The sequence below is a fragment of the Excalfactoria chinensis genome, chromosome 1 (assembly GCF_039878825.1).
Source record: "Excalfactoria chinensis isolate bCotChi1 chromosome 1, bCotChi1.hap2, whole genome shotgun sequence".
Taxonomy (NCBI): Eukaryota; Metazoa; Chordata; class Aves; order Galliformes; family Phasianidae; genus Excalfactoria; species Excalfactoria chinensis.
In genome coordinates, this window is record NC_092825.1 from 169095130 (window position 1) to 169121325 (window position 26196).

The following is a 26196-nucleotide window of genomic DNA, read 5'->3' on the forward strand; positions in this document are numbered from 1 at the left end:
AGGGTCACCAACCACTAGATCAGGCTAGGTTATTCCAAGGTTATTCAAGGTTACTCCAATCTACATCCCAAATTCTTGACTCTACTAATCATAAAGAGATATTTCAAGAAAAGAAAATACACAGTAAGCCTGCTCTCCCCCAGAAAGCAATTTTGAATAGAATAAGGCTGAATAAACCCAAACGATGGTGGGAGAACACAGGATGAGGCAGCTGCCAAAATCCCTTGGTTTGTTCTCTGAAAAGTAACAACCCACTAAGCCTGTGTTATATTTCTTATCCACCATCAGTGCATGCATCCCAGGGGGATAAAACATACACAGACAGCCAAGTACAGGAACTGGGAGCCCACACAGTCAGGGCTTTGAATCAGAATGTGGGCATTCAACAGAAACAACCTTTGGGCAGGTATTTTCTACTTGTCAGAACAAACTGGTAATGAAGTACAAAGAGAACTAATTAAAATTAGGCTTTCAGTAGCTTTCAGGTTGCATGCTTTCCAGAGCTGTGAGCCTCAGAGTAAATTCTGATAGAGAAAGCAGCGGATGGCACTGTGCGGATTTCCTTTCCCCCATTCATTCTGGCTTACAAAGAGGCAAGATAATGCTAATATTTACAGTCTGTAAGAATTAACAGACTCCCTGCAATACTCTTGCTTGGTAAGCATTCAACATGTTGTTTAATTAGTTGCTTAATAAGTTGCACCAGAGGAGATTCAGGTTGGACATTGAGAGATGCTTCTTCTCTGAGAGAGTGGTCGGGCATTGCAACAGACTCCCTGGGGAGATGATGGAGTCACCATCCCTAGAGGTGAACAAGAAATGTTTAGATGTTGTGGTTTGGTGAGAAGTGTTGGTGGTGGGTGGATGGTTGGACTGGATGATCTTGGAGGTATTTTCCAACCTTGGTGATTCTGTGATTCTATGAATATTCATATTGTACTTGTGAGAAGTCTTAATCAGAAAAAATGTTTGGTGTGTCCAGCACGGGTCAAAGATGGGAAGTGATGGAGAGCCACTGACAGGTGGGAGGAAGGAAGTGGGATTCCCTTTCTGAACACAAACTATCTTCTCAGGCTGCAATACAAGACCTACCAGCCTCAGGTCCTTTCTGTGCTTGTACCTCCTGCACGTTGGATAGCTGTGTTCCCAGTACAGGTCATGGTAGGTGCCCCAAGGGAGATGGCTCTTCTTTCTGGGTAAGCAGAGCCTTGCCTAACTGCATGGGAAGACTAATCCAGGGTGTGGATCTGGGACAAAGTCACAAAGCTGCCTTCTGAATGCACGTCTACAAGGCTCATTGGCTGCCTCGCATACTACACACCTGGGAATCCCACATCTATTTTCTCTTGAAAAAGGTTAATTACCCACAAAGGAGGTTGAGAGAGAGAAAATAAATCAGCCTGGTAGTTAAATAGAAGGGAAGGAAGGGAAGGAAGTTTTTAGATAACAAGCTATGGTGAGAACAAGCCTGCTATGAGTAAAAGTTGGTAATGCTGAACTTCAGTTTTGTGGCAGGAAAAAATAAAGGGGGGTGGGGGGGGTGGGGGGCAGAGAGAGGGTTCTATTGGGGTGGTGGTGATGATGAGCCCGTGCACTTCAGTGGGGAAAAACAAACGTGAACCTGCCGGAGCAGCGGAGCAAGAAGGCAGCTGCCACCCCAACACAGGTCCCGGCTCCTCGGGTACTTTAATGCGGCGGTTGCCACAGCTCGGTTAAACCCGTCAGAGCGCACCGAGCCCATCACAACCGCTCGCTCTCCCCACTGTGCAGCCTCACGGCACCCTATCGGCAAAGGAGGGCTCCCCGCCTCACACCCAGCACAGATACACCCGCAGGGCGGGGCGCCGCCATGACGGCGGGCGGAGCGGCGTGTGCCCGCCCCAAGATGGCGGCCTGCAGGCAGGTAGCGTGCGGTGGCGGGGCGGGAGGGAGGGAGATGGGGCTGCTGTGTACAGGGGTGCTGACCCCAACCCCAACTTCAGAACCGGGCCCGGCGTTCCCCCGTTGACGGTTGCCGTTCTGCTGCTCGTTAAGGTGGTTCTGCAGAAGCAGATGTGAGATGCCGCCAGCTGCATTTATTTACTTGCCCATATACAAGTGGATGTGATTCCTGAAATGACAGCAGGCTGTTTTTGTGGCTGCAGAGCTGACTTTGGGTAACAGCACGACTAAGGAGGCACAGACCTCAGGCTCAGCTGGGACCAGGCTGGACAGGCCGGGCTGTGAGTGCCTTTGTTGAGGCTGTAGTCAAACCTGTCTGTCCCATGTGGTGGTTAGCTCAGAGGTACTGGAAGGATAGAAAGTAGTCTTTCAGCACTCATCTCCATCACTGCCAAAATACTGAGGCATGACCTCTTTGATTTTGCTTGGAGGATGTGGAAGTTTGTGGGGACCTTCTGCCTGAGGCCTATCTGAGCTGCTTTCCCTTAGGATCAGGTGGTGTCACCCTGTTGAGGAGGTGTGGGCTCTGTGCAAGGGGCCGAGCTGCTCACCTGTTCTTCCATCTGGCTCTGTTTCACAGAGACCGCTTGGTAGCGGTCTGACTTGTCTGGGAAATATAGGTAGAATCATAGAATGGCTAATGTTGGAATGGACCTTAAAGATGATTCTAACACTCTGCCTAAAGTTCTAACACTAAAGTTCTAACACTCTGCCGTGGGCAGGATTGCCAGCTGCTAGATCAGGCTGCCTGGGGCTCCACCCATCCTGGCCTCAAACACAGGTAACCTCCATACTACTTCTGAGCCAGATTTGCCTGGTTCCAAGGTGTATTTCTTATGCTTTTGTATGAAACAGTTTAACGCTGCTTATCCCTCCTCGTTAGAACCTGAACACAGTGGAGCTGTTGTCCTTCCTTCACCTGTCAGAAAAGGCTGGGCTGGTCAGACTGTGATCCAGTCTGTCTTTTGGCTGTTTATGGAAGCAAGATGAATGGACATTTTAACTTTGCCCTTTGTTTTTATCTGAAGATGACTTAAAAGGCAGTGACATCTGCCATGTCTCTATAACAGACTGAAGTATTACATTTTTCAGGCACTTACTAGGTGTTGTTACTTCTGCTTCCTAGATCACAGGCATGGAAACTGGCAAGAACGTTGAAGGTCATTTGAAAGTCCACAAAATGAAGAAGAAGATACTAAGGAAGCAGGTCAGAGCCCAGCATACGTTGATGAGACACGAAGGCATTGAATGTGTCTCCCATGCTACGCAGGTGATTGACAGTTCTGATTTTGGTGGTATGAGAAAATACCGCTTACCTGTGTTCTGCCCGCATGTATGTGTTGGCTAAAATGCAATTGTTTAAAAAGCTCTTACTGAGATTGAGGGTTTTCTGTGCTATTTGCTTTCAAAGCAGAACTGTACTTCATCAGTTTAATGCTGATGGAGAGACTGTGACAGCTTATGGGTGTATATGTATTTTAATCTTATGCAGTAGTTCCCTGGACTGGGGAGAACAGCACAGCATGAAAAATGTTACCTTTTTGAAGGAGATAGAGAAGCAGAAGAAAGGCCTATGTGGTATTTCTTTTTTTTCCCCCCTTTCACTTTGGCCCTTAGCTTTTGTATCTTTCTTCCCGATATACTTCTTTAACAAGTATAATTTGACTCAACTGTTAACTCCCTGTTAAAAAACTTGTATAGCTTAGAAGTCTTTCCACATTTTCTTCATCTTATTTGGTTTAGGCTGTGGTTGTGTAGAAACTGAACTGACTGACTGACTTGTAGCTGTTAAAAAGGGGAGAACTTTCTCTTCCCTCATGGAAAAAGGAACAAGAGAGAGGATGATTCTGCTTTTTTTTAAGACAGTCAGTAAACTTTATCATGTTACTTTATTCCCTAACCTACCGGAAAATTGCCCAGCTTTTTGATCTGTTAGTGTTCTGCTGCAGTAGAGTTGCAACAAGTCAGAAGCACCTAGCAAATACCAGTGTAGCAAAAACGTCCATGGCAAGCTGTTTCAGATAGAGGAGAAATTAAACTTCCCTCTGTGGTTTGTGGGGAGTTGTTAACTTCAAGCATACTGTAACACTGTATCATTTACTGTAGCTTTGTTCGTCTTGATCCCTCAAGTTCTTCCCATTCTGAAACATAAAGATCTGTTAAGCCTTTATGCTTCTTTATGCTTTGTAACAAAATTGGGCTTAGTTTCCACACAAATTTCACACCATATGGGCATATCCTATAATGACCCAACAATCTTGTAGATTTTGAAAGTTCTTTGGAGTAGGGCTGCATTCTTCTAGTTTGGCTTGGATATGAGTATGTGATCCCTTGTCACCGCCCCGGATACCAAATTGTCTGTCTAATGTATCCGATGAGTAGTTTTTGATTTCTATAAGCTCCTCATGTATGACAGAATGTTTTAATAAAAGACAGATGAAACAAAATAATAGTGCTAGTGATGAACTTGTTGAGTACGGAAATTGCTTTTAGTCTTTGTGTAAGAGTTTGACTATACTGAAATTGCTCAGTCATAAGAATGTGAACAGTTGCTGCATGTGCTGCTGTTGTGTAGTGAAGGTCTGTGTAGGCAGTGTGCCTTCAGCCAGTGAAAGCACTGCTTTCAGTCTTCTCATTTCCTCTGTACACCTGTGCCTTCCATTAGTAAGATTCTAGAAAATAATAATGAGGTGTGATCACCTGTGAGAAATGTGATCGGTGTGGACAGCATGATGTGGTTTTAGAAGTAAGCATTAACAGAGCCATCACAATAAGCATAATCACAGCAGTGTCTCATGTATGCGCACTTGTTTTAAAATATTTTTTAGTATTCCCTCTGTTCAGTTTTAAACCTAATTTTCAGTCTCTTAGGAAAGTGAAATGCTGTCATTTGAAACTTCTGAACGCTTTACCAGCTGCTTTCAGAAGTCAGAGAGCATTTATAGCATTTAAGGAAAGAGGTTGGAAGCTTTCTAGAAATGTATTACCTGTAGTCAGGCTGGGAATTGTTGGTAGTTTGGAGTCACCAGAGCTCTATCAAAACTTGTAGTCTGCATCCTCATTTAGTTTTAAAGGAACTTTAAGACTCCTCTAACTTCTGTGGTTAGATTGAATGTCTAGTTATAGTATATGGTTACCTAAAAGTCAATGGAACTTATAGTTTTGTTAAAGGGGTTGCAAAGGTTGTTTTCTTTTTTTCTTTTGCACAAGAGTCATTTGAAAAGTTCAATTTTTGTTTTGTTTCTGCATTCTCTGTAATTTTGTACATAAATCACTGTGAAAGCCCTGAGTACAGCAATTAGTCTTTATTGCTCAAATTAATCTGTATTAATAAGGATGGGGCATAAATCCCTTTTGTTTATAAAAGCAAGAGGGTGAATTCTCAGTTAAGTGTTGGAGCAGAACTCAATGCTCTGTTTATAGAAGCTGCTTTCTCTTTTTCTTTTTCTTTTTCCTTTTTCTTTTTCTTTTTCTTTTTCTTTTTCTTTTTCTTTTTCTTTTTCTTTTTCTTTTTCTTTTTCTTTTTCTTTTTCTTTTTCTTTTTCTTTTTCTTTTTCTTTTTCTTTTTCTTTTTCTTTTTCTTTTTCTTTTCTGATCTGCTATATGGTGAGGTGGGAAGGAGTATCTGTCACTTTATGCTTAAAAGGACTCTTTGGCAGCCTTTCTTAACAACAATAAAAAAGAATCACAGTATCTGAAGGTTGTTGTGTTTGATTTCGAACAGCAGCAGGGCTCTAGGAAAATTCCATTTTAGGAAACTCAGAAATGATGTCTGCCAATGTCACGTTTTTCATATGATGCACTTAACACAGGTTGAAGCTGAAGTGACGTAACAGATTTTGCAAGGACTTCTCCCAGAATTTGTGCTGGATAGACATTGCATAAGCCTCATATCAGGCTAACGAAGATGTAGAATATATGAGTAATCTTTTTCCATTATAATATGAATTACTCTCTTAGTAGTGTTAGTTATTGATTATTGATTGATCCAAAACAGTAATTATTTATTTATTTATCTCTCTTCAACTAGAGCCTAGTTATTGCCAATGCTGGTCTGGGTAATGGAATGAGTAGACATCAACTGCACAGGATAGTAGAAAACTATGGAATTGTGGAAACACTTCTAATGCCACCAAATAAACCATATTCATTTGTGAAATATGAGTCAACAGAAGAAGCCAAGAAAGCCTTTGATGCCCTGAATGGAAAAGAAGTAACACTGGAAGACAATGACCAAAACATTGTTTTGTATTGTAATTTTGTTGAAAAAGGTATCATTTTTCTACTTATCTGTAAACTTATTCCATAGCGCTTCTGCTTTTTTCTTCTTAGAATGTAAACGTAGCTAAAAGGGTGCTAGTCTAAGTAAGCAAAGAATGAAAACCAAACTTGAAGATTGAGCATAGAAAATTACCTTTTGTCCTTATGTTGCATGATAAGATAGGCAGCTACTGAAGTAGTTTCAAGACTGTTCAGTGCTGCACATGAAGGTTCTCTGATTTGAGGAATTAAGCTGGGACCCAGGTGATTTCTGGATTCATTGAGTTGGTTTGGACTTCATTGGGCTCTTTGTTGAAAGGAATAAGATTTCTGCTTGTTTCTTTTTTCCTTACACTTGGCAGACTGTATGCTAGGACAAGAACTATGTCTCTTTCCGTAATATTTTATAGTATTTAGTATAAGACTTCCTTGTGGTTTGTACATTCAATACAGCAGTATCCAATGAATAGCTCTAAAAATGCCCAACCAACTAGGACAGCAAACTGAAGACTCCTACACTGCTAGAATTTGTGTTCTTCCAGATATTGTGTTATGGTCCTCTGTGTTTGGTTACAAAGTGCTTTCCTGGGAGTCAAATACTTATTTTTAAAAAGCCTCCGGTGGCGCAGTGGTATAAATTGCTGCTTGCAACACCAGAGGCCCAGGGTTCGAATCCCCCCTGTGGCGTAAGTGGCAGAAATGCTGCTCTGCTACACAGAGGGCTCGAATCCCGGGAGTTGGACTCAATGATCTCTAAGGTCCCTTCCAACTCGCACGATACTGTGATACTGTGAAATAAATCATATTTTTCTGTGGTGGTTGGAATAACAGAATTCCATGGCTACTCTGCTTTTCATCTATAAGCAGGGGTTAAAGCACTGAAGTTTTAGAATCCTGAAATGACTGGAAACTTTTGCAGCTATTTTAACAGCAGGATCACAGGCAGTTTTACGTTTGGGTAGCGTGGAGTCTTACGAAATTTACACAGTAGCATCGAGCAAAATTTGGGCCTTAACTTTTCTTTTGTTGTCTTAGAAAGGGATTCACCAGGTTAGTCCTTAGTGAAAACTCCATTTATCATTAAATCAAATATTCCTACAGCCATAATATATTAATAAATATTCCTGTAGCGATCATGTGGCTTCACTAAGACAGTCTGTTCTTTTTCCATGCACTGCAGTTTTCTGGAAGAATTCTGTTCCTGCAAGCTTGCCTCCAGACCTCAAAGTCATTGAAAATATTATTTCTTCAGAGGAAGAAAGTAAGATGCTGGAAAGTATTGACTGGAGAGGAGATGAGAATACTCAAAATGGTGGGCAAAATCAAAGAAATTCTAACTATCTGTCTTTTTATCTTGCTGTTTCATGCAGTTTCGTGTTACAGGAATTCAGCATATTCACAAGTGTGTTGTTTGAAAACCTTCTGTATTGTTTCTCTATATTTTAGAAATGGATCTTATATTGCATGTGATAAATTAGTGGGGGCGAGTGCTATAAATCAATATGCAGATAGGTATTTATTTGAATAAGATTTGCCACATCCAGAAATGAGTACATTTTTTTTTTTAATAGCTTATGGAGTACTTAGAAGCAGTTTCTTCTTTTAAATAAAAATAAGTCAGCGAGACACATATTTGGATGCTTTAGTTCTTTCACTTGAGTTCTGGGGGAATAAAATAACTTAATAAATTGGATTTAGGATCCAGTTCAAGATTTCTGTTTAAGTTTTGTTCCTTGAAACAACACCAGTGGTTATGTTGACCTTTGCTGACTTGGTGCCTGGTCGAAGTGAAGGATCTTACTCTGTTCTTAGATTATCAATCTAGTGCTTGTCTGGAAGTTAACCCAAGAATAATGATGCATTAGGTATGGGTCAGTAAGTTTGTACTTCTTGCATATATAAAAGCACAGTCAGTTTGACTTTAAACAGCAGTGAATGCGATGTCGTGGTGAGTTTTCAGAAAGTAATAAAGCACAAGTGTGTGTCATGTAGAAAAGGGTCACATATGTTGTTTTAGCTGTTAGTGAAGGAGTGTTTAACAAAGATCAGGTGAGATAAGGACGCACAGCAATTTGTCTAAACTATTTATGTCACCTGATCTTACTTTGAATTTGTATCTTCTCACAGCCCAGAAGACTTTAAAGCATAGAAGAGTAAAACATTTCGGATATGAGTTTCGCTATGATAACAATGATGTTGATAAAGACAAGCCTTTACCTGGAGGTGAGAACTTCTCTATTAAATAATACTTACTTTGCTCTGACATTTGAGCCATTATGTAAAGCCTGTAAGCCTCAATCAGGTATGAGTGTGAGATTCTAATTAAAAGAGAGTTGAGATGCTAACAGAAAGAGAACCAATACTGTATCTTAAGCACATGCTGAAGAATGCTGTTGAGTGGGATTCATTCCTGATTGGTGTGAGTGCTTGAAACTTGTTTTCCAAGTCACTTGCAGCCAGGAGTTGCTGTCCTTTGCTGAGGTCAAAATGAATAAGGCTTTTGGGATTGTAAATGTCATTTATTTATTTATTTAAAGTTTTTGTTACATAAAACAAATTATAGTGTTTAAATTGAATGTTACCTTGGGGTTATGGTGTAAACTGCAACGTATATTTGTCTTGCTCTTAAAGCTTGCTGGAAACACACCAAAATTTTTCTTTGGATAGAAAGCAATTTTGACAAAGTTTGAATAATGCTTATTTGAAGTTTAGAGCTGTGTAGTCTGAGCAAACAAAGTGAGGTCTTATGTTTTAAAATAGTAAAACATAGGGCTAAACTTATAGAGAACATGAAAGTTTTTAGTGTGATGCGGGGTCCTGTGGTGGATGTAGCTTTCAGCAGCTGGATTCTGGTTACATTGTGGTTCTAGCAGTGCAACTGTATATTGTCATAAAAGCATTGATACCTGAACTTCTTTTAGTCATAAAGCTAGTAAGAGAAGAACATTAATGGAAACATTTTATTGGGAGAAAACAAGCATAAAGATAAGTAACTTGTGAAAGGACTGCGCTTATCATGCTTGTGAGTGTTACTCCACAGAATGTAAATTAAAACCTCGAGTGAAATAGTAAACTAAAGATTCATTCCTGTTTTCAAAACCAGCTTGACTTCAGCAGATTTATTTGGTGATATTTCATCTAATTCATTAGCAGATTTTTAGGGGATACATTTTTAGTGAGCTTTCTGCATATCTTCTGACTTTCTGCATAATAATTTTGCTTCTCATCTTGCAACTTAGTGGATGGTGGAAATTTTGTCTTTGATTTGATATTGTTTAGTTCATTGCAGTATGCCTTTGTAAGGACAAATATGTAAGTGGAAAGGATAAAAATGTGAAAAGTTGTTTTGCTTAACGCTTTGTTTCTATAAATAGGTCTTCCTGAAATTTGTATCCCGTTCCTAGAGAAGTGTTTGAAGCAGGGATATATCAAACATCAACCTGATCAACTGACTGTAAATCAGTATGAACCTGGACAAGGTAAATTTATTTATCTTTTAAAAAAACATCGGGCTCTTTAGCTTAATAGAACTACAGAAGAGAATAGCTTCTGTTGGGACGGTATTTTAGCCTTTGCTTAATGCTTTTTCTATGTGACCAGAAATATGTTTAATCAAAATTAACGTCTTCACACTGGTTTCGGAGCCCTATTTAGAAATATAGTTTTTGCTATCATTGATACAGAAGTTAATGGTGTTCAAAAGTGCAAGTTCATAATATGGGAACTCAGCATAAGAGGCTACAGGGATAAATAATAGTGTTTAGTTTTGTACTCAAGTGCACTTTTTCATTTGCTTCCAGAGCCTCCTCTTTCTCTCCGTACTGTGTATACAGTCTCCATGAAAACATCACCTGTTGTTAGTATATGTGATATGACATTAGTATGTGTGACATAGAGGCTCTTAAATATGCTGCAAGAAGAGTTCTCTTATCTTAGAAATAAGAAATTACTCCTATAATCTTTCCCACTCTGAAGATAAATTTGCTTCTAATGATGCCTCTAGGGAATAAATCGTATGCTGTGCTTTTTCCTAAGGTCAGTCATCAAGGCTAACTATCTAGCTTCCTTTCCAGAATGGCTATCTAATTTGTCCTTAGGAAAAAGGGACAGCAACTTTTCTTTCAGATTCAATGTCTGACAGCTAATTTGGTGTCTGCCAAACAGGGGCCTGAAAATCTGGTGCCATTTGTTTATGTATCTGACAGTCTGTTAAATTGTGTACTTCTGGTTGGGACTTGAGATTAGGTGAATTGATTTCTATCAGGAATAGAAGCAGTGTTTAAAAATCAAAACAAATGAGAAGAAAATACCCTTTCTTAAGTGCAAATTGCCAGGGTACAAGTGAACATAGAGTGCAGCGATATTCAGCCTGGAGAAGAGGAGGCTCAGGGGAGACCTTATTGCTCTCTATGACTTCCTGAAGGGAGGTTGTAGTGAACTGGGGATTGGCCTCTTCTCTTGTGTCATTAGTGATAGGACCAGAGGGAATGGCTTCAAGCTACGGCAGGGGAGATTCAAGCTGGACATTAGGAAGTACTACTTCTCAGAAAGGGTGGTCAGGCACTGGAATGAACTGCCCAGGGAAGTGGTGGAGTCACCGACCATGGGAGTGTTCAAGGAAAGACTGGATGTTGTGTTGAGGGACATGGTTTAGTGGGAGCTATTGGTAATAGGTGAACGGTTGGACTGGATGATCTTGTAGGTCTTTTCCAACCTTGGTGATTCTATGATTTGATTCTATGTTTCTATGATTCTACCTTCGCTATCTTTGTTATGAGCCACATTCTGTCACCGAGCATTAAAATTGAGATTTTAAAAAGCGACTGAGAACTTTAAGCAAAGCAGTAGGGACCACTTTTAAGACACCCTAAATGAATTCCTTTTTGAAGCCTCTTTCTTCAGGATCCTGACAGTGTTCAAAATTGTAGATTCATACTTAGATGTTACCATCCACTTTTGAATGCTTAGGTGACTGTCCTGCATTATGCTGCATAGGTGGTGTGGGACAGCAGGAAGATCTTTGTTGAATTGTTGTGGCGATGCTGAAATGAGCAGTCACGCTTCTCTTGTTGCACAGTGAATTGTGTTGATGTCTTTGCGCATCTGAAGACAGCTTCAATGCTTCACGCTGAAGTGAAGTTACAAGCCAACATCAAATGATAGCAATCAGACACAAAAATCAACGATGCATTTTTCTATCAGAGTAGAAATTGGCCTTATAAAACATTTGTATTGCTTTTACTGAAAATAATGCCATTCACCTCACATATCTGAAAGTAAAATGTGGCGTATTCATAAGGAAGGATGTTTTATAAAGCTGTCTGACTCTGTTAGGAAAAAATGTTTTCAGTCAAGATATTTGGTTGTGTCCAAAGTGAATGTCAGTAGAGGTTTTAATAAGTGAGCCTGTGTTTTCATAAACCAAATAGGAATTACTTGTTATCTGTTTGAAGAAAGAAGGTGTAGTTGCAGTTCTCCTAAGCTGTCTGCAGGCTTTGCTCCTCTGCTGGCTGCAGTTCCCCACCTTGCGGTGAGGCTTGCACAATGCTTTTTCAGCACTTTTGTGTTAAAACCTGGCTCAGGCTCCAAGGAATGCCAGTTTGTTTATTAGAAAAAGAGATTGCCGTCTGTTTGTAAATTCTCACATGTGCACAATTACTCATATATACTAATCCCTGGGTAGTACATCTATTGAGTTAACCTGAGCAATGGTGTGTAGATTTCTCCTGGGAACTGTGAAGCAGAGGGAGAGGGTTTGACTGTGACAGTATCTGTTTTTTGAAGTAGGTCCTAATTCTGAAGCTGAAACCTTTTTACAGTCATTCACTTAGTGATACAAGGAGAATTTGAGGTGATTCCTTCTGAGAGAAGAGTCTGAGGGAGAAATACACTGGATGATCTAAGGCCCAAAGACACCCAGTATAATGTAACTGTTAGTTTAAACTGAGAAGAGAACATGATGATTTCAGGTGTTTGCTGCAGCAGAGGAAGTATTAGGAGTCTTTAGAGGATGAGTGGGGCCTTTGTGTGCTCTGAACTGTCTTTGAGATATTTCTGCTGATTAGAGGAGAGACTTCAGCTAACTGTACATCTAATCTGGATGTGTAAATCAGATGGACTCATCCTGTCCTGAATTGTTTTGGAAGGCAAGTCCCACCTTTATGATAAGTTTTGTTTGTTCAGCTGTATATCCTATTCCATAAGGACATCTGTGTGGATACCTTTCTGTTAATATAATGATGCTTTTTCTGTGTGTGTGCAGGAATTCCTCCTCATATTGATACACATTCTGCTTTTGAGGATGAAATAATCTCTCTCAGCTTAGGATCTGAGGTAAGCTTAATATCTGCATGCACTTTGATGTTTTATTGGGAAGTAGAATTTTTGTATTGTTTAATACAATTTTAGTTTTCCATGCTTTCCGTTTCACACTCATCTGAGTTTGATCTCAGGCATGCAAGGTACTGTGATATGTTGATTAACTAAACTACCACGATGATGTATCAGCAATAACTCATATCCTGTTTTAAAATTTTAGCATCCATTTCTCCACTGACCTTCCTTCATTTTGTGAGTTGTGGGAAGTGTACAGAATCACAGACTTCTTAGAGTTGGGAGGGACCTCTGAAAGCCATCTAGTCCAACTCCCCTGCAATTAACAGGGATATAACTTCTGTTAGTCTCTACTTCTGGTTTTTCCTTCTTGTCATTCCCTGCTCCCTCGAGGTTGCAGTGTTGTACATACAGGTCCAGTAAGCTAATGTAGATGTATTACTTGTAGAGGATCCACTCAAAGCCTGAATCCTGCTGAGCTAGTCATAGTGCAGGCAGAGGTAGACCCCGATTTTGTGTGCTTTCAATGTATGTAGACAGAGCAGATAAAGAGTAGGAGGGGAAGTGGAAGAACAGTGATATACCATGAATCCATGGGATGTACCAAGAACAGGACTGGGAACCGACCATTGTAATTCTGCTGTAAATCTGCCAACCCTGCATGAGGATAATCTATCTGCTACTTCATTCTGGCAATGGCGTGGAGAGGACTTAGATGTGTATTTGTGTGTAGGGTTCTATCTGTGTAGCAACAGAAGCATTCTCATGTTGAAAAACAACTTTGGTTATTGCTCTTGCTTTGCCTCACTCTTTAGCCGGAGAGTCATGGCTGACTATTTTGAGCATTGACATTTTCTGAATCTCTAATCTGGGCTCTGATGTTGACTTCCTCTTTTCTTCTTGTGAGTTTTCTAGTGGACACGGAGCTCCTGGGACCAGGGATGAGTCTAAGGAATAATAGCCTTCCCAGTAACATGGGGCAGAGGCACCTCTGTGTTGCTGGTTGATTGAAAGGGGGATGTCAGCGATGTCAGTCCTCTCATTAATATCATGAATGTGTTTATTCATAAAAGCCACAGTTGCATCAAAAACATCCAGTTAGAGTAGGAATATCTGGAATTAGTTGTGATGATTTTATGAACAACATCAGTAGAGTTTTTTTTGACATCTGCCAATTTAGACATGCCTTTTCCGTGCTGCCTCTATGCTTAGCCTTGTTTCTGATCTGTTCAACTGCAGTATTATCTTTAACAGTGTCAGAACCTTTGTGTTAGGCAGCACACAGGAACATCCATTTCCTTCATGCTGTTTCTCTAGGGGAAAAACTGTAATTGAACTTCTGTGTGTTTTATCAATCCTTAATTTATTTTTTTTAATACATACTGAATATTCAGTGCACTACAGCAACAGCAGGTGGTCCCACCTTGCACAGTTCCTGTGCTGATCTTGTAATTAAAAATGTTTCTTCAGTTTTCTCTATTAAAACTACATTGATGGTGCAGTAATTCTTCAACCTTTTCTGACTCAGACTGCAGCCCCTGGCTTTTTCTAACCTTTTCAGTTTCAATTAAAAGGCTGGTTCTGGCTTGGATACTCTGTTACTTCATTGGTGAGACACCATGATTGTATTACAGCACACCTTTGTGATGGTCTTAAACACATGGCCAAAAGCAGAGTGATTTTAATCACCTGAGAAATGCAAACTTTTCTAGGACCAGGACTGCCTGAATGATTATGGTGCCAGTTCCATGGAAATTGAATGTATGTATTTCAGTCAGGAAAACAGCTTGACTTTGACCATTTATGGACATTTCAGACATTGGCATTGGACTCAGTCTGTTAGATAGTTCCCAACTTTCAGTGCCTTTTCATAGTGGGCTGTAAATGCTCGACTCAGATTTAGGCAATCAAAGCGTGAATTAAAACAAGCCAGTGGCACATATAAAAAGGCCTCATAATTTGATGCCTTTGCTTCCTGGTACTTTTATAACATTTGCAATTCCTTTAATGTATTTTTGTGCACTTAGCTACTTTTCATCTGATTTTAAAAAATACATAGATGCAATAATACATGCTTTAGTTATTTTAGGAATTTATTTATAGGCAAACCTCTATTCCCATTGCAGATGACAAGATTTTTTACACTGATAATAAATAATTAGAGTTGCACATATGGCAGCAAATTGTTGTACTTGCCTATTCTCGCTGTTCTCTCTGGTGTGACTTAATATTTTTTTTTTTTAGCTGAATAAATTGGGCTGCAACACAATGGAAAAAAAGCAGCATAGTGATATGTCTTGTCTTTTCTGTATTTCTCGAAAAGAAATACCCACATTTAAATTGGAAGAGGACCTTGTTGTCTGACTGGTTGTATAACCTATTTCTGGAGTTTGCTGATGTGACACCGAAAAGAAAAAAAATACAGAAAGCTTCATATGATTTATTCCTAAGTGAAGTCATGGAAGGAACTTTTCTTCCCTCTGTCTGCTTGTCCTGCCAGTATCTGACTTAGGCAGGTTCTAAACATAATATGTGAAGTAATTGCCTTGGTGTATGAAAAAGGAATCTGTGAACCAGTGAACACAGGTACCATCTTAGTCTAGTGCCTTAGCAATCAGTGCAGGTTTAGAGACTTCTTATGATATCTTCACAGAATCCCAGCATTAGGTTTAGGTTAGAAAGGATCTCTAGAGAGTGTCCAAGGCCTTTCTCAAAAGGGTCAGCAAAGCAAGCTGTCAAGTGTGTTGAGTTGTGTTTTGCATACCTTCTGCTGGGTGATCTGTTTCAGTGTTTGACCTTCAGTGCAGTAAAACAATTTACATGTGCTCACATGGAATTACATGGATTTAAATTGTGACCATTCTCTCATTTTCTATCAGTGGGTGCTATTAGGAAAGGTCTGGTCCCCTCTTCATTCCCTCCCATCAAGTATTTATTTATACATGTAGATCAGATCCCCCTGAGACTTCTCCAAGCTGAACAGTACTAGTTCTTTCAGCTTTTCCTCACCTGAAAGATACTTCCTAATCATCTTCATGGCCCTGCACTGGACTTGCTCCAGTAGTTCCTATCTGTCTTGTAGAGGGGAGCCTAATCCATGTCCTAGTACTCCACAATACTCCAGATGCATCTTCACCAGTGTTTAGTTAAAGGTTCACCTCTCATGAACTGCTGGTAGTTATGCAATGCAGGAGACTGTAGGCCTTTTTTGCCACAAGAGTGCGTTGCTGATTCACAGTCATGTTGGTTTCCTCCAGGACCACACAAGCTTGGGGAAGAGTGGCTGGAAAGCTGCCTGATGGAAAGGGACCTTGGTGTGCTGATGGACTGTCAGCTGAATATGAGCCAGCAGTGTGCCCAGGTGGTCAAGAAGGCCAATGGCATCCTGGCTTGTATCAGGAATGGTGTGGTGAGCAGGACTAAGGAAGTCATCCTGCCCCTGTACTCGGCATTGGTGAGGCCTCACCTTGAGTACTGTGTTCAGTTTTGGGCACCTTGGCACAGGAAAGACATGGAGGTACTGGAGCAGGTCCAGAGAAGGGCAATGAGGCTCATGAAGGGCTTGGAGAATCAGCCCTATGAGGAGAGGCTAAGGAAGCTGGGTCTGATTAGTCTGGGGAAAAGGAGGCTGAGGGGAGACCTTATCGCTCTCTTCCAGTACCTGAAAGGTTCTTACAGTGAGAGTGGGGCAGGTCTCTTCTCACTAGTGACAAGTGACAGGACGAGGGGAAATGGCCTCAAGTTGTGCCAGGGCAAGTTTAGGTTGGATGTTGGGAAACACTTCTTTACAGAAAGGGCTGTTTAGCACTGGAATAGGCTGCCCAGGGAGGTGGTTGAGTCATTGTCTCTGATGTATTTAAAAATTTGTTTGTATGTAGTGCTCAGGGATATGATTTAGCAGAGGGTTGTCAGAGTTAGGGTACTATGGTTAGGCTGCGGTTGGACTTGATGATCTTTAAGGTCTTTTCCAACCTGAGTGATTCTATGATTTGGGGTTACTGTCTACCCATCCTCTCCAGGTACTTCTGAATAACAGCCCTGATATATTGGTCAGTTTTATATTATCCTTAAACTTGCAGAGGTTTGCTTTTTTCCATTGTCCAGATAATTAATGGAGGTATTAAACAGTGATAAACACAGTGTCAAGCCTGGGTTACACCACTAGGAATGTCTTCTACTACCCTTTGTGCCGCTGCCATCTTCAGTGATACTTCCTTGTATAAAACATTGTAGAAATTCAGTCTTTTCCTGTGGAGTATGATTTTCTCCAGTAAGAAGACACTTAATACTATTCTGTTAGAGGGATCATTGCAAGCATAATTTCTTCCTGCAAAGTTAATTTGTGTTGAAGAAGGAATAGTTATTCATATGTAGAATATATACATCTTAAAATATGAGTAATCTTGAGTAAGGCACAATTGTTCTCAGCTTTGCTTTTTCTTCTTCACTTGCAACAGCTTTCTCTATCAAGTGGCTCAATTTTATTCTAGTTGGTGCAGTGTCTTTTTAGGGAGCTTACAAAATGGATTAAACTTGAATTGTAGGAAGAAGTCTGACTTTGGAATTCTTTCTAATTTTTACAAACTGCTAAACAGTCTGAACACAGAGCAGTGAGATGTGATGCATTTTGCCCTGTGGCATTCCAGGGAAGGTGACAATGTCAGGACAGGTTAATCACTTCTTGTTTTGTTGGTTTTTTTCCCCACCTATTTCTTTGACTTCTCTTTTCATGATACCAGTTTTTATATTATGATATTGAATACAGTTTTCTTCAATTCAGACATTGCCATAGTAGAAAAGAACGGCAATGGTGTAAAATCAGTTCAAAGTGATTTTGTAAAGTTTAACAGTAAAACGTGTCCTTTGGTTCAGGAGTTTGAACAGAGTGCTGCAAAGCAAGTGATAGTCCTTTCTGTTAATAATTTCCTGTGTTGATTTGATGTAGGTGTTATTTTCAGTGTCTCCATTTGGTGTCTCTAAAGGTACATAATTTTGCAATATTTCATCTTAGGAGCCTGGCCAATTTTGCAGCTGGAAAAATCCTAGTGAAAGCCTGTGTCAAATTTCCTTTCGCAAACTGGCAGGAAGTGTTTGATCAACATTGAGATTTGTTTTTCCACTTTTCCTAATTTGCCATGTAACGTACTGTCATGTAAGCATTGATTCATTAGATATTTGGAAATATGGAGGTAACGTTTCTATGATGAGCTAAGTGTTACTATGAGATATGCAACCCAGAAAGAAATTTTCCCTTCCTAACTGCAGATCTTAACCCCAAGAAGTATGATACGTCACAGTCTTTTTTGCCTGTCCGCTCTGTCTTGCTCCCTCAGAAACTACTGAGGGACACCCTCTGTCCCCATGCCATAAGGTGAAATGCAGTCATAATCTTATCCAAATATGTGTTATGTTGGTACCATGCTTTAATTTTGGTATCCTGTTCTGTTTTCCCAATACCTATCCCTGATGTGAAAGTCCCAGGCTTGTCTATTTTCCCTTAGTGAATGAAGAAAAGGAGAAACTGCCATACTCTGCTTCCATTCTGCGTGCCTCTCCTTGGCAAAGAGTTGGTACAAAGGCACAGAACTGCTCTGATGCCCTGCTGGGGACCCTGGCCTAACTTCTGTGAAAAGGAAACCTCAGTGTCTTGAGTTGGACTTGTGGCTCAGGTTTAAACAGTGAGGCTGAGTGTGTGGATCATCCTTGACTTCTCTTCATCTGAACGTGTATTCGTCATGCTGTACCTGCCCTTGATCTATGAAGAAAAGTTGTGGTTCTCTTAAGTCTTGAAAGCAGAGCAACATTACAAAGAAATACTCCACTAGACTTTTTGAAATGTCTGTAAGCAGTGGTAGTCATAGAACTGACAGAAGGAGGTACCCTGCTATTGCCTTTCTCTCAGACTGGGAAATTTACCTTTCATTTCCGCACTTTTGCCTTCTGATTTGCTAATCTGTTTATAATCTGTCTTGGTTAACAAACAGGAATCCATTCCTCTAGCAGCTAATAAGCTGCTTGAGAGATTTTATCAGAACCCTTTAGAAAATGTAGATTATATCCAGCTACTGACAATTAGCAACCATTTCACTTCTTGCATGAGCTCTAACCAGGTAGGCAGTACTGGATGTTACTCTGTTAACTCAATACTCCCAGTTACATATTGCTTATTTTGCTTCGTTGCTGATTCGTTTACTTTAGATTTTCTTCAGTTTTATTTTAAAGGAAGACATTAAGCATCTTGCTTATTTAAGGAATTGCTCTGGTGGCAATCGTAAGACAAAATTTTTCCTTTGTACATGCTAGCTGCATAATTGTAGTAGATGAAATCAACAGTAGCTATCAATGCTTAAAATCAGATTGGATTGGCAGAACCAAAATGTCTCTTAACCTGAATGGAAGACACTACAATTACTCAGTAAAATGTAAAGCTCAGGTGGTTGTGGTGGGATTCCTGAAGCTCAATAGTGTGGTGTTGTTTTTTCATATCCATAAGATGGTTTTCTTGATCTATCATCTTATTATAGTCATGGATTTCATTTCCTTCTGAAGAAGAGCTGTCCTAGAAGTTCCTGTACCATTTAGTTGGCAACTCAGAGACTATTTTTATAATTACATATCCAAGTCAGTTGTTTTTGACACTTAAAGTGAATACATCCATCTTCATGGATGTGTTGCTGTTGCCTGTGTTTATATAAATAAGTCTTGCATTTCTCTTGCTGTCTGTGCTGTACCACAGCGTACTGTTAATTGAACTTGAGTCAGATATGAGAGCCATCAAAAGAAGTGGAGAGCCTGCAGCCCTTCTTGGGAATTTTTATAATGCTCTTACTGTATTTTCAGGGATATGTGAATATTCAGTAAATATTCTGAATTTTCTGTTCTGGGTGTCGCCTCACCCTTTTCATTAAGTTTCTGTTCACAGATATCTACACATCATGCTGATGTTTCCACCTGCTCAGTTACTATAAGCAATGCTCTTGAAATCCCAATTTTCATGTACTTTTCTCAGAGGAAGCCTGTGCTTAGCCCCTGTACTCTCCTGTGACATTGATGGGGCTTCTTATTTTGGCTGAGGTAGCAACAACAAATCATCCAGTGTGCAGCTAATGCAGACAAGCATTTATTTCTTGAGTATTTAGGAATCTGCTAGACTTGGATTACACTGAGGTGGTACAGGAAGAACGTTCAGACAGAATTACTGCAAGAACAATGATGGTCTCATTATTTCTCTAAAAGCTGTATGATAGTCATTTGTAGAAACAAGAGAACAGCGTGGAGATGACTTTGGCCACATCAGAAGAACAAAACTGAAAGTAAGCTGTGAGAGAATCTTGCTTTTCTGTAGAGCTGTTTCTCACTATGCAATTAAGTTTCTCACTTAGAAATTAATTAAAATCCTGTGTCGGGCTGGAGGAGGAGCAGCCTCTCATCTGGTCCATTATTTTGGTTGCTGATAGAGGAAGGCAGAGCTTCAGCTCCTCCTGGTTGCTACCACTCCGCTTTCTTACCCACATGGTTGCTCTTTCTAGTATACTGCATTTTCTCTGAGTCATTGCTTTCGAGATGGGAATGTGGGAAGAACACTCTTGTCCTGCTGTCCTCTGAGTAACTGCATCAGCGTTGTATCCAACATGAGTGTGAGAGAGGGAGAAACAAATGAAGCTGCAGTTCAAATGGATTTCATTTTCAGATTATTTCATTCTGTGTTGCATGGAAAAATGCATAGCTGTGCTATGAGAAACAACAAAATCCTACTGTAATTGAAACATCTAGGAATGCTTCAAGTGTGCAACAGGGCTTGTGATTTTTGTCTGCAGTCCTAGTTGTCAATTAATGAAGGAAAACTTCTGTGTAGTTACTTCATCAACAGGTGTTTTAACTCCTGTTGTCTCCCAGCTACTTCCTTTTTGTGGTGTGCTCATTTTGAATGCGGAGGCAGCATCGTTTCATTCCCCATTCTCAGACATCTGACTGTTATGGTTTTACTGTGACGCGCAGTTAGAGAGTGAATTTTTCAATTGATTAAAATGGTGCTGCTAAAAAAAAACAACTGTCTTGCGATTCCACTGATTTTTTAGAGACTTCTCATTGATTTACATACCTTATAAAGCATGAAGATAGCTAGAAATCTTGGGGGGGAAAAAAGGATTTGATTGCAACTCCTGATATTCTTTACAAACTAAAATCTGTTTTTGTTTTTGCTTCACTTCTCCCACGTACCCTTTGCTACGATACAGGAACTAATCTGCAACGGTGGGACAGATTAGCTATTTAAATATGAAATCACTACTAATTCCTGTGAAAAAATGTAATCATTTTAATAGAATAAAAGTAATACACCGGTTACATTTACATTCCAATTAGTATTTTTGCAGCTGAATTTATTTTTGTGTCAAGTTTTAGGTTGTCATTCTTGGAATCCTGTTCTGCTAGATTTGCCTTCAAAAGCCCTTTTATTGTTTTGACTAGAATGACTTCTTCTTTTGTGTGTGTCCTGATTTCAGCTGGGACAGAGCTGGTTTTCTTCACAGTGCCTGGTAGAATCTGCCTTTTTGGCTTTAGGAGAAAAACAGTTTCGATAGCACAGTGATGTTGTTTCTAAGCAGTGCTCTACAGAGCCAAAGGCGTTTCAGCTTCTTGTACTGCCCTGCCAGTGAGCAGGCTCAAGGGCCACAAGGAGCTGGAAGGGAACAAAAGCAGGGCAGCTGATCTAAGCTGGCCAAAGGGATATTCCATTCCACATAGTGTCATGGGGGGAAAAACTATAAAACTGAGGGGAGTTGACTCGGGGGGTGTTGCTGCTTGGGAACTGTCTGGGCATTGGTCAGCAGGTGGTACAGTTGCCTTGTACATCACTTATTTTGTAACTATATATACACATATTCTCATTCTTTTCTGTTTTAGTAAATAGCTGTATGGGAGATTGGTAATCACAGCCTGAACCTCTGATTAATCAGCTGAGGCAAGTATGGGGTCAGCTGTGGGAGCACAGGTGAGAGTGATGTAGCTGTGCTCCCGGAAGGGGTGGAGCTTGACTCCATCCCCTCTGAGACCTCATTTAAGGGCTGACTCCCACTGGAGCAGTATCTCTTGGAGATCGCTCACCAGGGAGGACTGCCTCAGCTGCTTCAGTCAAGGCACCACCGTTGGTGAGTTTTCCCTTTACTCATTCACTTATATACCTTCTGTACATTTTGTTTCCATCTGTACATTTAAAACCAATACAATAGCTTTATCTCAATCTCAGCCTATGAGTTTTACCTTCGTTTTTTTCCCCCGGTTCTTTTCTCTGTCCCACTGGGGGGGGGGTGGGGGGGGGGGTGATGTTCAGCTGTCTGTTGAGTTAAATCACATTTTTGTATTAAGATTTTTAGTATCTTCAAGAGATTTATCAGTGGAAGTGATTCCTATACCTCATGTTATTTTTAGAAAATCAGTGTTTGGAAATGGAATCCTGGTGTCTGCCACAAATTAACAATGAACATACTGAACTCTAGGGCATTAAAAAGTCATTATCTTTAGCTGTTGCGTTCAGCAGTACTTCAGCACTGGAACTCAATAAAGAGAACTAATTTCATTAGCCAGTGATGTCATCGCTATTGTTGCAGGAGCCTATTTAAAGACTGTGCCAAGTTTCATGTAGAAATGGCAAGTAGTAATATCAATCACAAGTACTGCATAACCAAGGAAACAGACTTAACGTGTTAAGCTCCTGCTGTGGTGTATTTATTGTCTCACTTGGACATTGATGATATCATAAAGTGTAGCAAATGGTGTCTGTAATCTGTCTGCCCTTATGCTATCTTTACAAAGCTGAGCATCTTGTATAGCTGTGTTTAGCATCTCTTCAGCTATGTTTAGTATTTTGGGAGCGGTTTCTCCACAGGTCTTCTATTTTGGTGGTACTGACTCTGGGAAATTTCACTGAGGAACTAGCAATTTAGGACGTTTGAAGGTGTGCTGCAATCAGAGCTACCAAACTTGATGATAACATACTTGACAGAAAGATTCTGAATTAAGGCAGGGAGAGCTATGCTTTTAGGCAGAAAGTGGGTGGTGCAGAGGGGATGCAGGAAAGCACTGTCTATTTGCTGGGGCTGCAGGACAGTGTAGGAGTAAAGCAAGGTTGGTGATGCAGCTGAAGGCAGGGACAACTGGATGTTTCACAGTTCCTTGTGCCTTGTGGTGCTGTTGCTCCTCCTCCTTTGTAGCCTACATCTCTGTAGCACGTGCCCATGTAAGCTGTTGTAGTAGATGCATGGCCAGATGCTGATGCCCTGGTAGAGCCCTTGTGTATAACTTTCAGCTGCATTATGCGAACACGATTGTTGTTTTTTTTTGTTTTTTTTTTGTTTTTTTTTTGGTTTTTTTTTTTTTTTTGACCTGGGTTGGAAGGGACCTCGAGGATCATGTAGTTCCAACCCCCCTGCCTAGCAGGGCCACCAAACATACGCCTTTACTAGATCAGGTTGCCCAGAGCCCCGTTCAACCTGGTCTTGAACACCTCCAAGGACGGGGCATCCACAACCTCCCTGGGCAGCCTGTTCCAGGACCTAACCACTCTCCTAGTAAAGAACTTCCCCCTAACATCCAACCTAAATCTTCCCTCTTTTAACTGAAAACCATTTCCCCTAGTCCTGCTATTATCAGCCCTTTCGAAGAGTTTGCTCCCCTCCTGGGAGTAAGTTCCCTTCAGGTATTGAAAGGCTGCAATGAGGTCACACCGCAACCTTCTCTTCTCCAGGCTGAACAAACCCAACTCCCTCAGCCTGTCCTCATAGGGGAGGTGCTCCAGCCCCCTGATCATCTTCGTGGCCCTCCTCTGGACCCTTTCCAAAATCTCCATATCTTTTTTGTACTGAGGGCTCCACACCTGGACACAGTACTCCAGATGGGGCCTCACAAGAGCAGAGTAGAGAGGGACAATCACCTCCCTATCCCTGCTGACCACCCCTCTCCTGATGGAGCCCAGGATCCCATTTGCCTTCCGGGCTGCCAGAGCGCACTGCTGGCTCATGTTAAGTTTCTCATCTATTAGGACCCCTAGGTCTTTCTCTGCCGAGCTGCTCTCAAGGACAACTCCTCCCAGTCTGTACAAGTGCCTGGGGTTCTTCCGGCCCAAGTGCAAAACCTTGCACTTTGCCGTGTTGAACCTCATTAGGTTCACCCGAGCCCAGCTTTCCAGCCTGTCAAGGTCCCTCTGAATGGCATCCGTTCCCTCCACCGTATCGACTGCACCACTCAGCTTGGTGTCATCAGCAAACTTGCTGAGGGTGCACTCCATTCCCTCATCGATGTCATTAATAAAGATGTTAAAGAGCACCGGTCCCAAGACAGACCCTTGAGGGACACCGCTCGTTACCGGCCTCCACCTGGACATAGAGCCATTGACCACCAGATTGTTGAGCAGATGGAGAGTGTAAGAGACAAAAAGTTACTTGTGGTGAAAATTAGCAGTGCTGTAACACCACCTATCTGAAATGCGCATTTCTTCTGATTATTTTACCTACTTTAAAGTTGTGTGTATGTTTCAAATGTGTGATGCTTTTATATCAGAATCACATGATGGCTTGGGGTTGAAAGGGTCCTCAAATATGATCTAGTTTCGACTCCCCTGCCATAAGCAGAGTTGTCACCTGCTAAATTGGGCACTGGATCAGGCTGACTAGGGCCCCTCCAACCTGGCCTTGAGCACCTCCAGGGAAGGGGTACCCACAGCTTATTGGGCAGCTGTGCCAGTGTCTCAGCTGCCCTCTCAGAAGGAATTTCTTCCTTAAAGCTGTTCTAAATCTACTGTCTTCTAGTCTAAACACCCTGGTAAAATAATGTTCTGCTGTCTTTCTTGTTGGCAGTTTTTGTTTTGTTTTTTGTTTTAACTCAGACAAAGATTGATAATTATTTATGTTATTTGGAGACACTGTTCACAATCCCTCACTCTGCTTCTGCTCCAGAAAGCTTGCAGTTCAAGCTTATAGTGGCTGATGACAGCATGTTAATTATACAGGTGGGGTTGCATGGAAGCAAGATTAGGTGTGAAGAGTTCTGCTACATGTACTTGTAATCTCAGTAACATGGAAATGGCTGATTACAATGTGTTTCCATAGGATTATAAATGATCTTTTTTTTTTTTTTTTTTTTTTTTTTTTTTTAATTGATATTCTTTTTGAGCCCTTTAATTCTTTCTTTTCTACTGAGATAATGATAATGTCTACTGAGATCTTTCAGGTTTTTGTATGCATGGAAAATATTACAGGTGTACCAAGGCAGTGTGTATGCAGATGTATACATTAGAGTCCTGTGTCATCATGCTTGGATATGAACTCATTACACAGCAGCCGTCTGTGTTGAAAGGACTTGTTCAGTGGTTCCTTGGCAGATGTTTGGTACAGCATTAAACATGTAGATAAGGAGTATTTGCTTTCAGGGCATGGCATAATGCACTAAGAACAGGTCTGGGGAGATCTAGTTGAAGATACAAAACTGCTTTCTTGTGTCATCTGGGCACTGTATCTTGAACAGACTGAGCCCTCTGAAACCACTAAGACTGGGGTTTGCCTTTTTAGTATGAGTGCTCTTGTTCTCTCTCATTGAACTATGCTCCACTACAGAGCAAGCAATAGGCATCTTACAATTTCAAGAGAAGAAAATTAGAGATTTTTTACATTTGGGATGTGCTCTGCCCTAGTGTAGGTGGGCAATCCCTCTGTGTCTGTGCACTGTCAATATAGATATGAGGATGTGAGGGAAAGCATATGACTAAAAGAATGGAAAGTATTTCAGAGAAGTCAATGAAAGAAAAGAAATGAAGGTTAACAGTATTAGCCTTTTGCTTTTTGTGGCCCAAAAGAATTCGAGCTAAGGAGGCAGTTTATTAAAGACTGAGAACTTGACCAAGTTCTTGTCTCAGGATTCACAAAAGGTCATCGTATGTTGGGTTGGATGGCGTTTTCCAGAAAGAATGATTTTATACTGGTGGTGGGAGAGAAACAGGGATAATGTGACTGATGAGTTTTACTGTTGGAACTGGAAGTTTCTTACATAGAATCATAAAATTGAGCATTGAATTTTAACGCAGGTAGTCATCTGGAAGTGTGTGAGCACCATAGGTAATATCCTAACATTATTAAAAAAAAAAACAACCCAGCCCCCCCAAACTTTTAGAGTTAGTGAGAAATAGCATATTTGATGGGTAGTTTTTAATGAATTAGGATTAGCGTTTTCATCTTTTAGTCTGGTTGTTTAATAAGCAAGGTTAAGCAATAATCATGGATTTATGAAGGTGCTTTCCATAGAATCGTAGAATCACCAAGGCTGGAAAAGACCTTCAAGATTATCCAGTCCAACTGTTTGCTTACCACCAATATTTCTCCCCTACGCCGTGTCCTTTAGTACAACATCTAAACGTTTCTTGAACACTTCCAAGGATGGTGACTCAGCCACCTCCCTGGGCAACCCATTCACTCGCTCTTTTGGAGAAGAAATTTTTCCTAGTATCCAGCCTGAATCTCCCTTGGCACAACTTGAGGCCATTCCCTCTAGTCCTATCACTGGTTACACAGGAGAAGAGGCTTAATCCCTTTTGTTGTTTTGGAATAGAGAAAAGGAGTCAGTCTGAGAAGATGTATGAGGGAAGCGTAAAATGTTTTAACAGCAGAAAGGGAC

At 40.8% G+C, this 26196-nt stretch overlaps 1 protein-coding gene across 3 annotated transcripts in view; it reads left to right on the forward strand.

Moving 5' to 3' along the window:
• The first annotated feature begins 1738 nt into the window (after positions 1-1738).
• The window catches only part of ALKBH8 (alkB homolog 8, tRNA methyltransferase), a 58451-nt gene continuing 33993 nt past the window's right edge, over positions 1739-26196 (forward strand). The window contains exons 1-7 of one of the 3 annotated variants that reach the window (XM_072343740.1): positions 1739-1903; positions 3068-3211; positions 5972-6212; positions 7382-7513; positions 8329-8424; positions 9576-9680; positions 12464-12534. In XM_072343740.1, coding sequence (XP_072199841.1) covers positions 1850-1903; positions 3068-3211; positions 5972-6212; positions 7382-7513; positions 8329-8424; positions 9576-9680; positions 12464-12534 — 843 coding nt within the window. In that variant the 5' untranslated portion in view covers positions 1739-1849. Of the gene's footprint in view, positions 1904-2643; positions 2723-3067; positions 3212-5971; positions 6213-7381; positions 7514-8328; positions 8425-9575; positions 9681-12463; positions 12535-26196 lie in introns of those variants that run through there. The other 2 variants (XM_072343756.1, XM_072343749.1) reach the window with 2 other exon arrangements.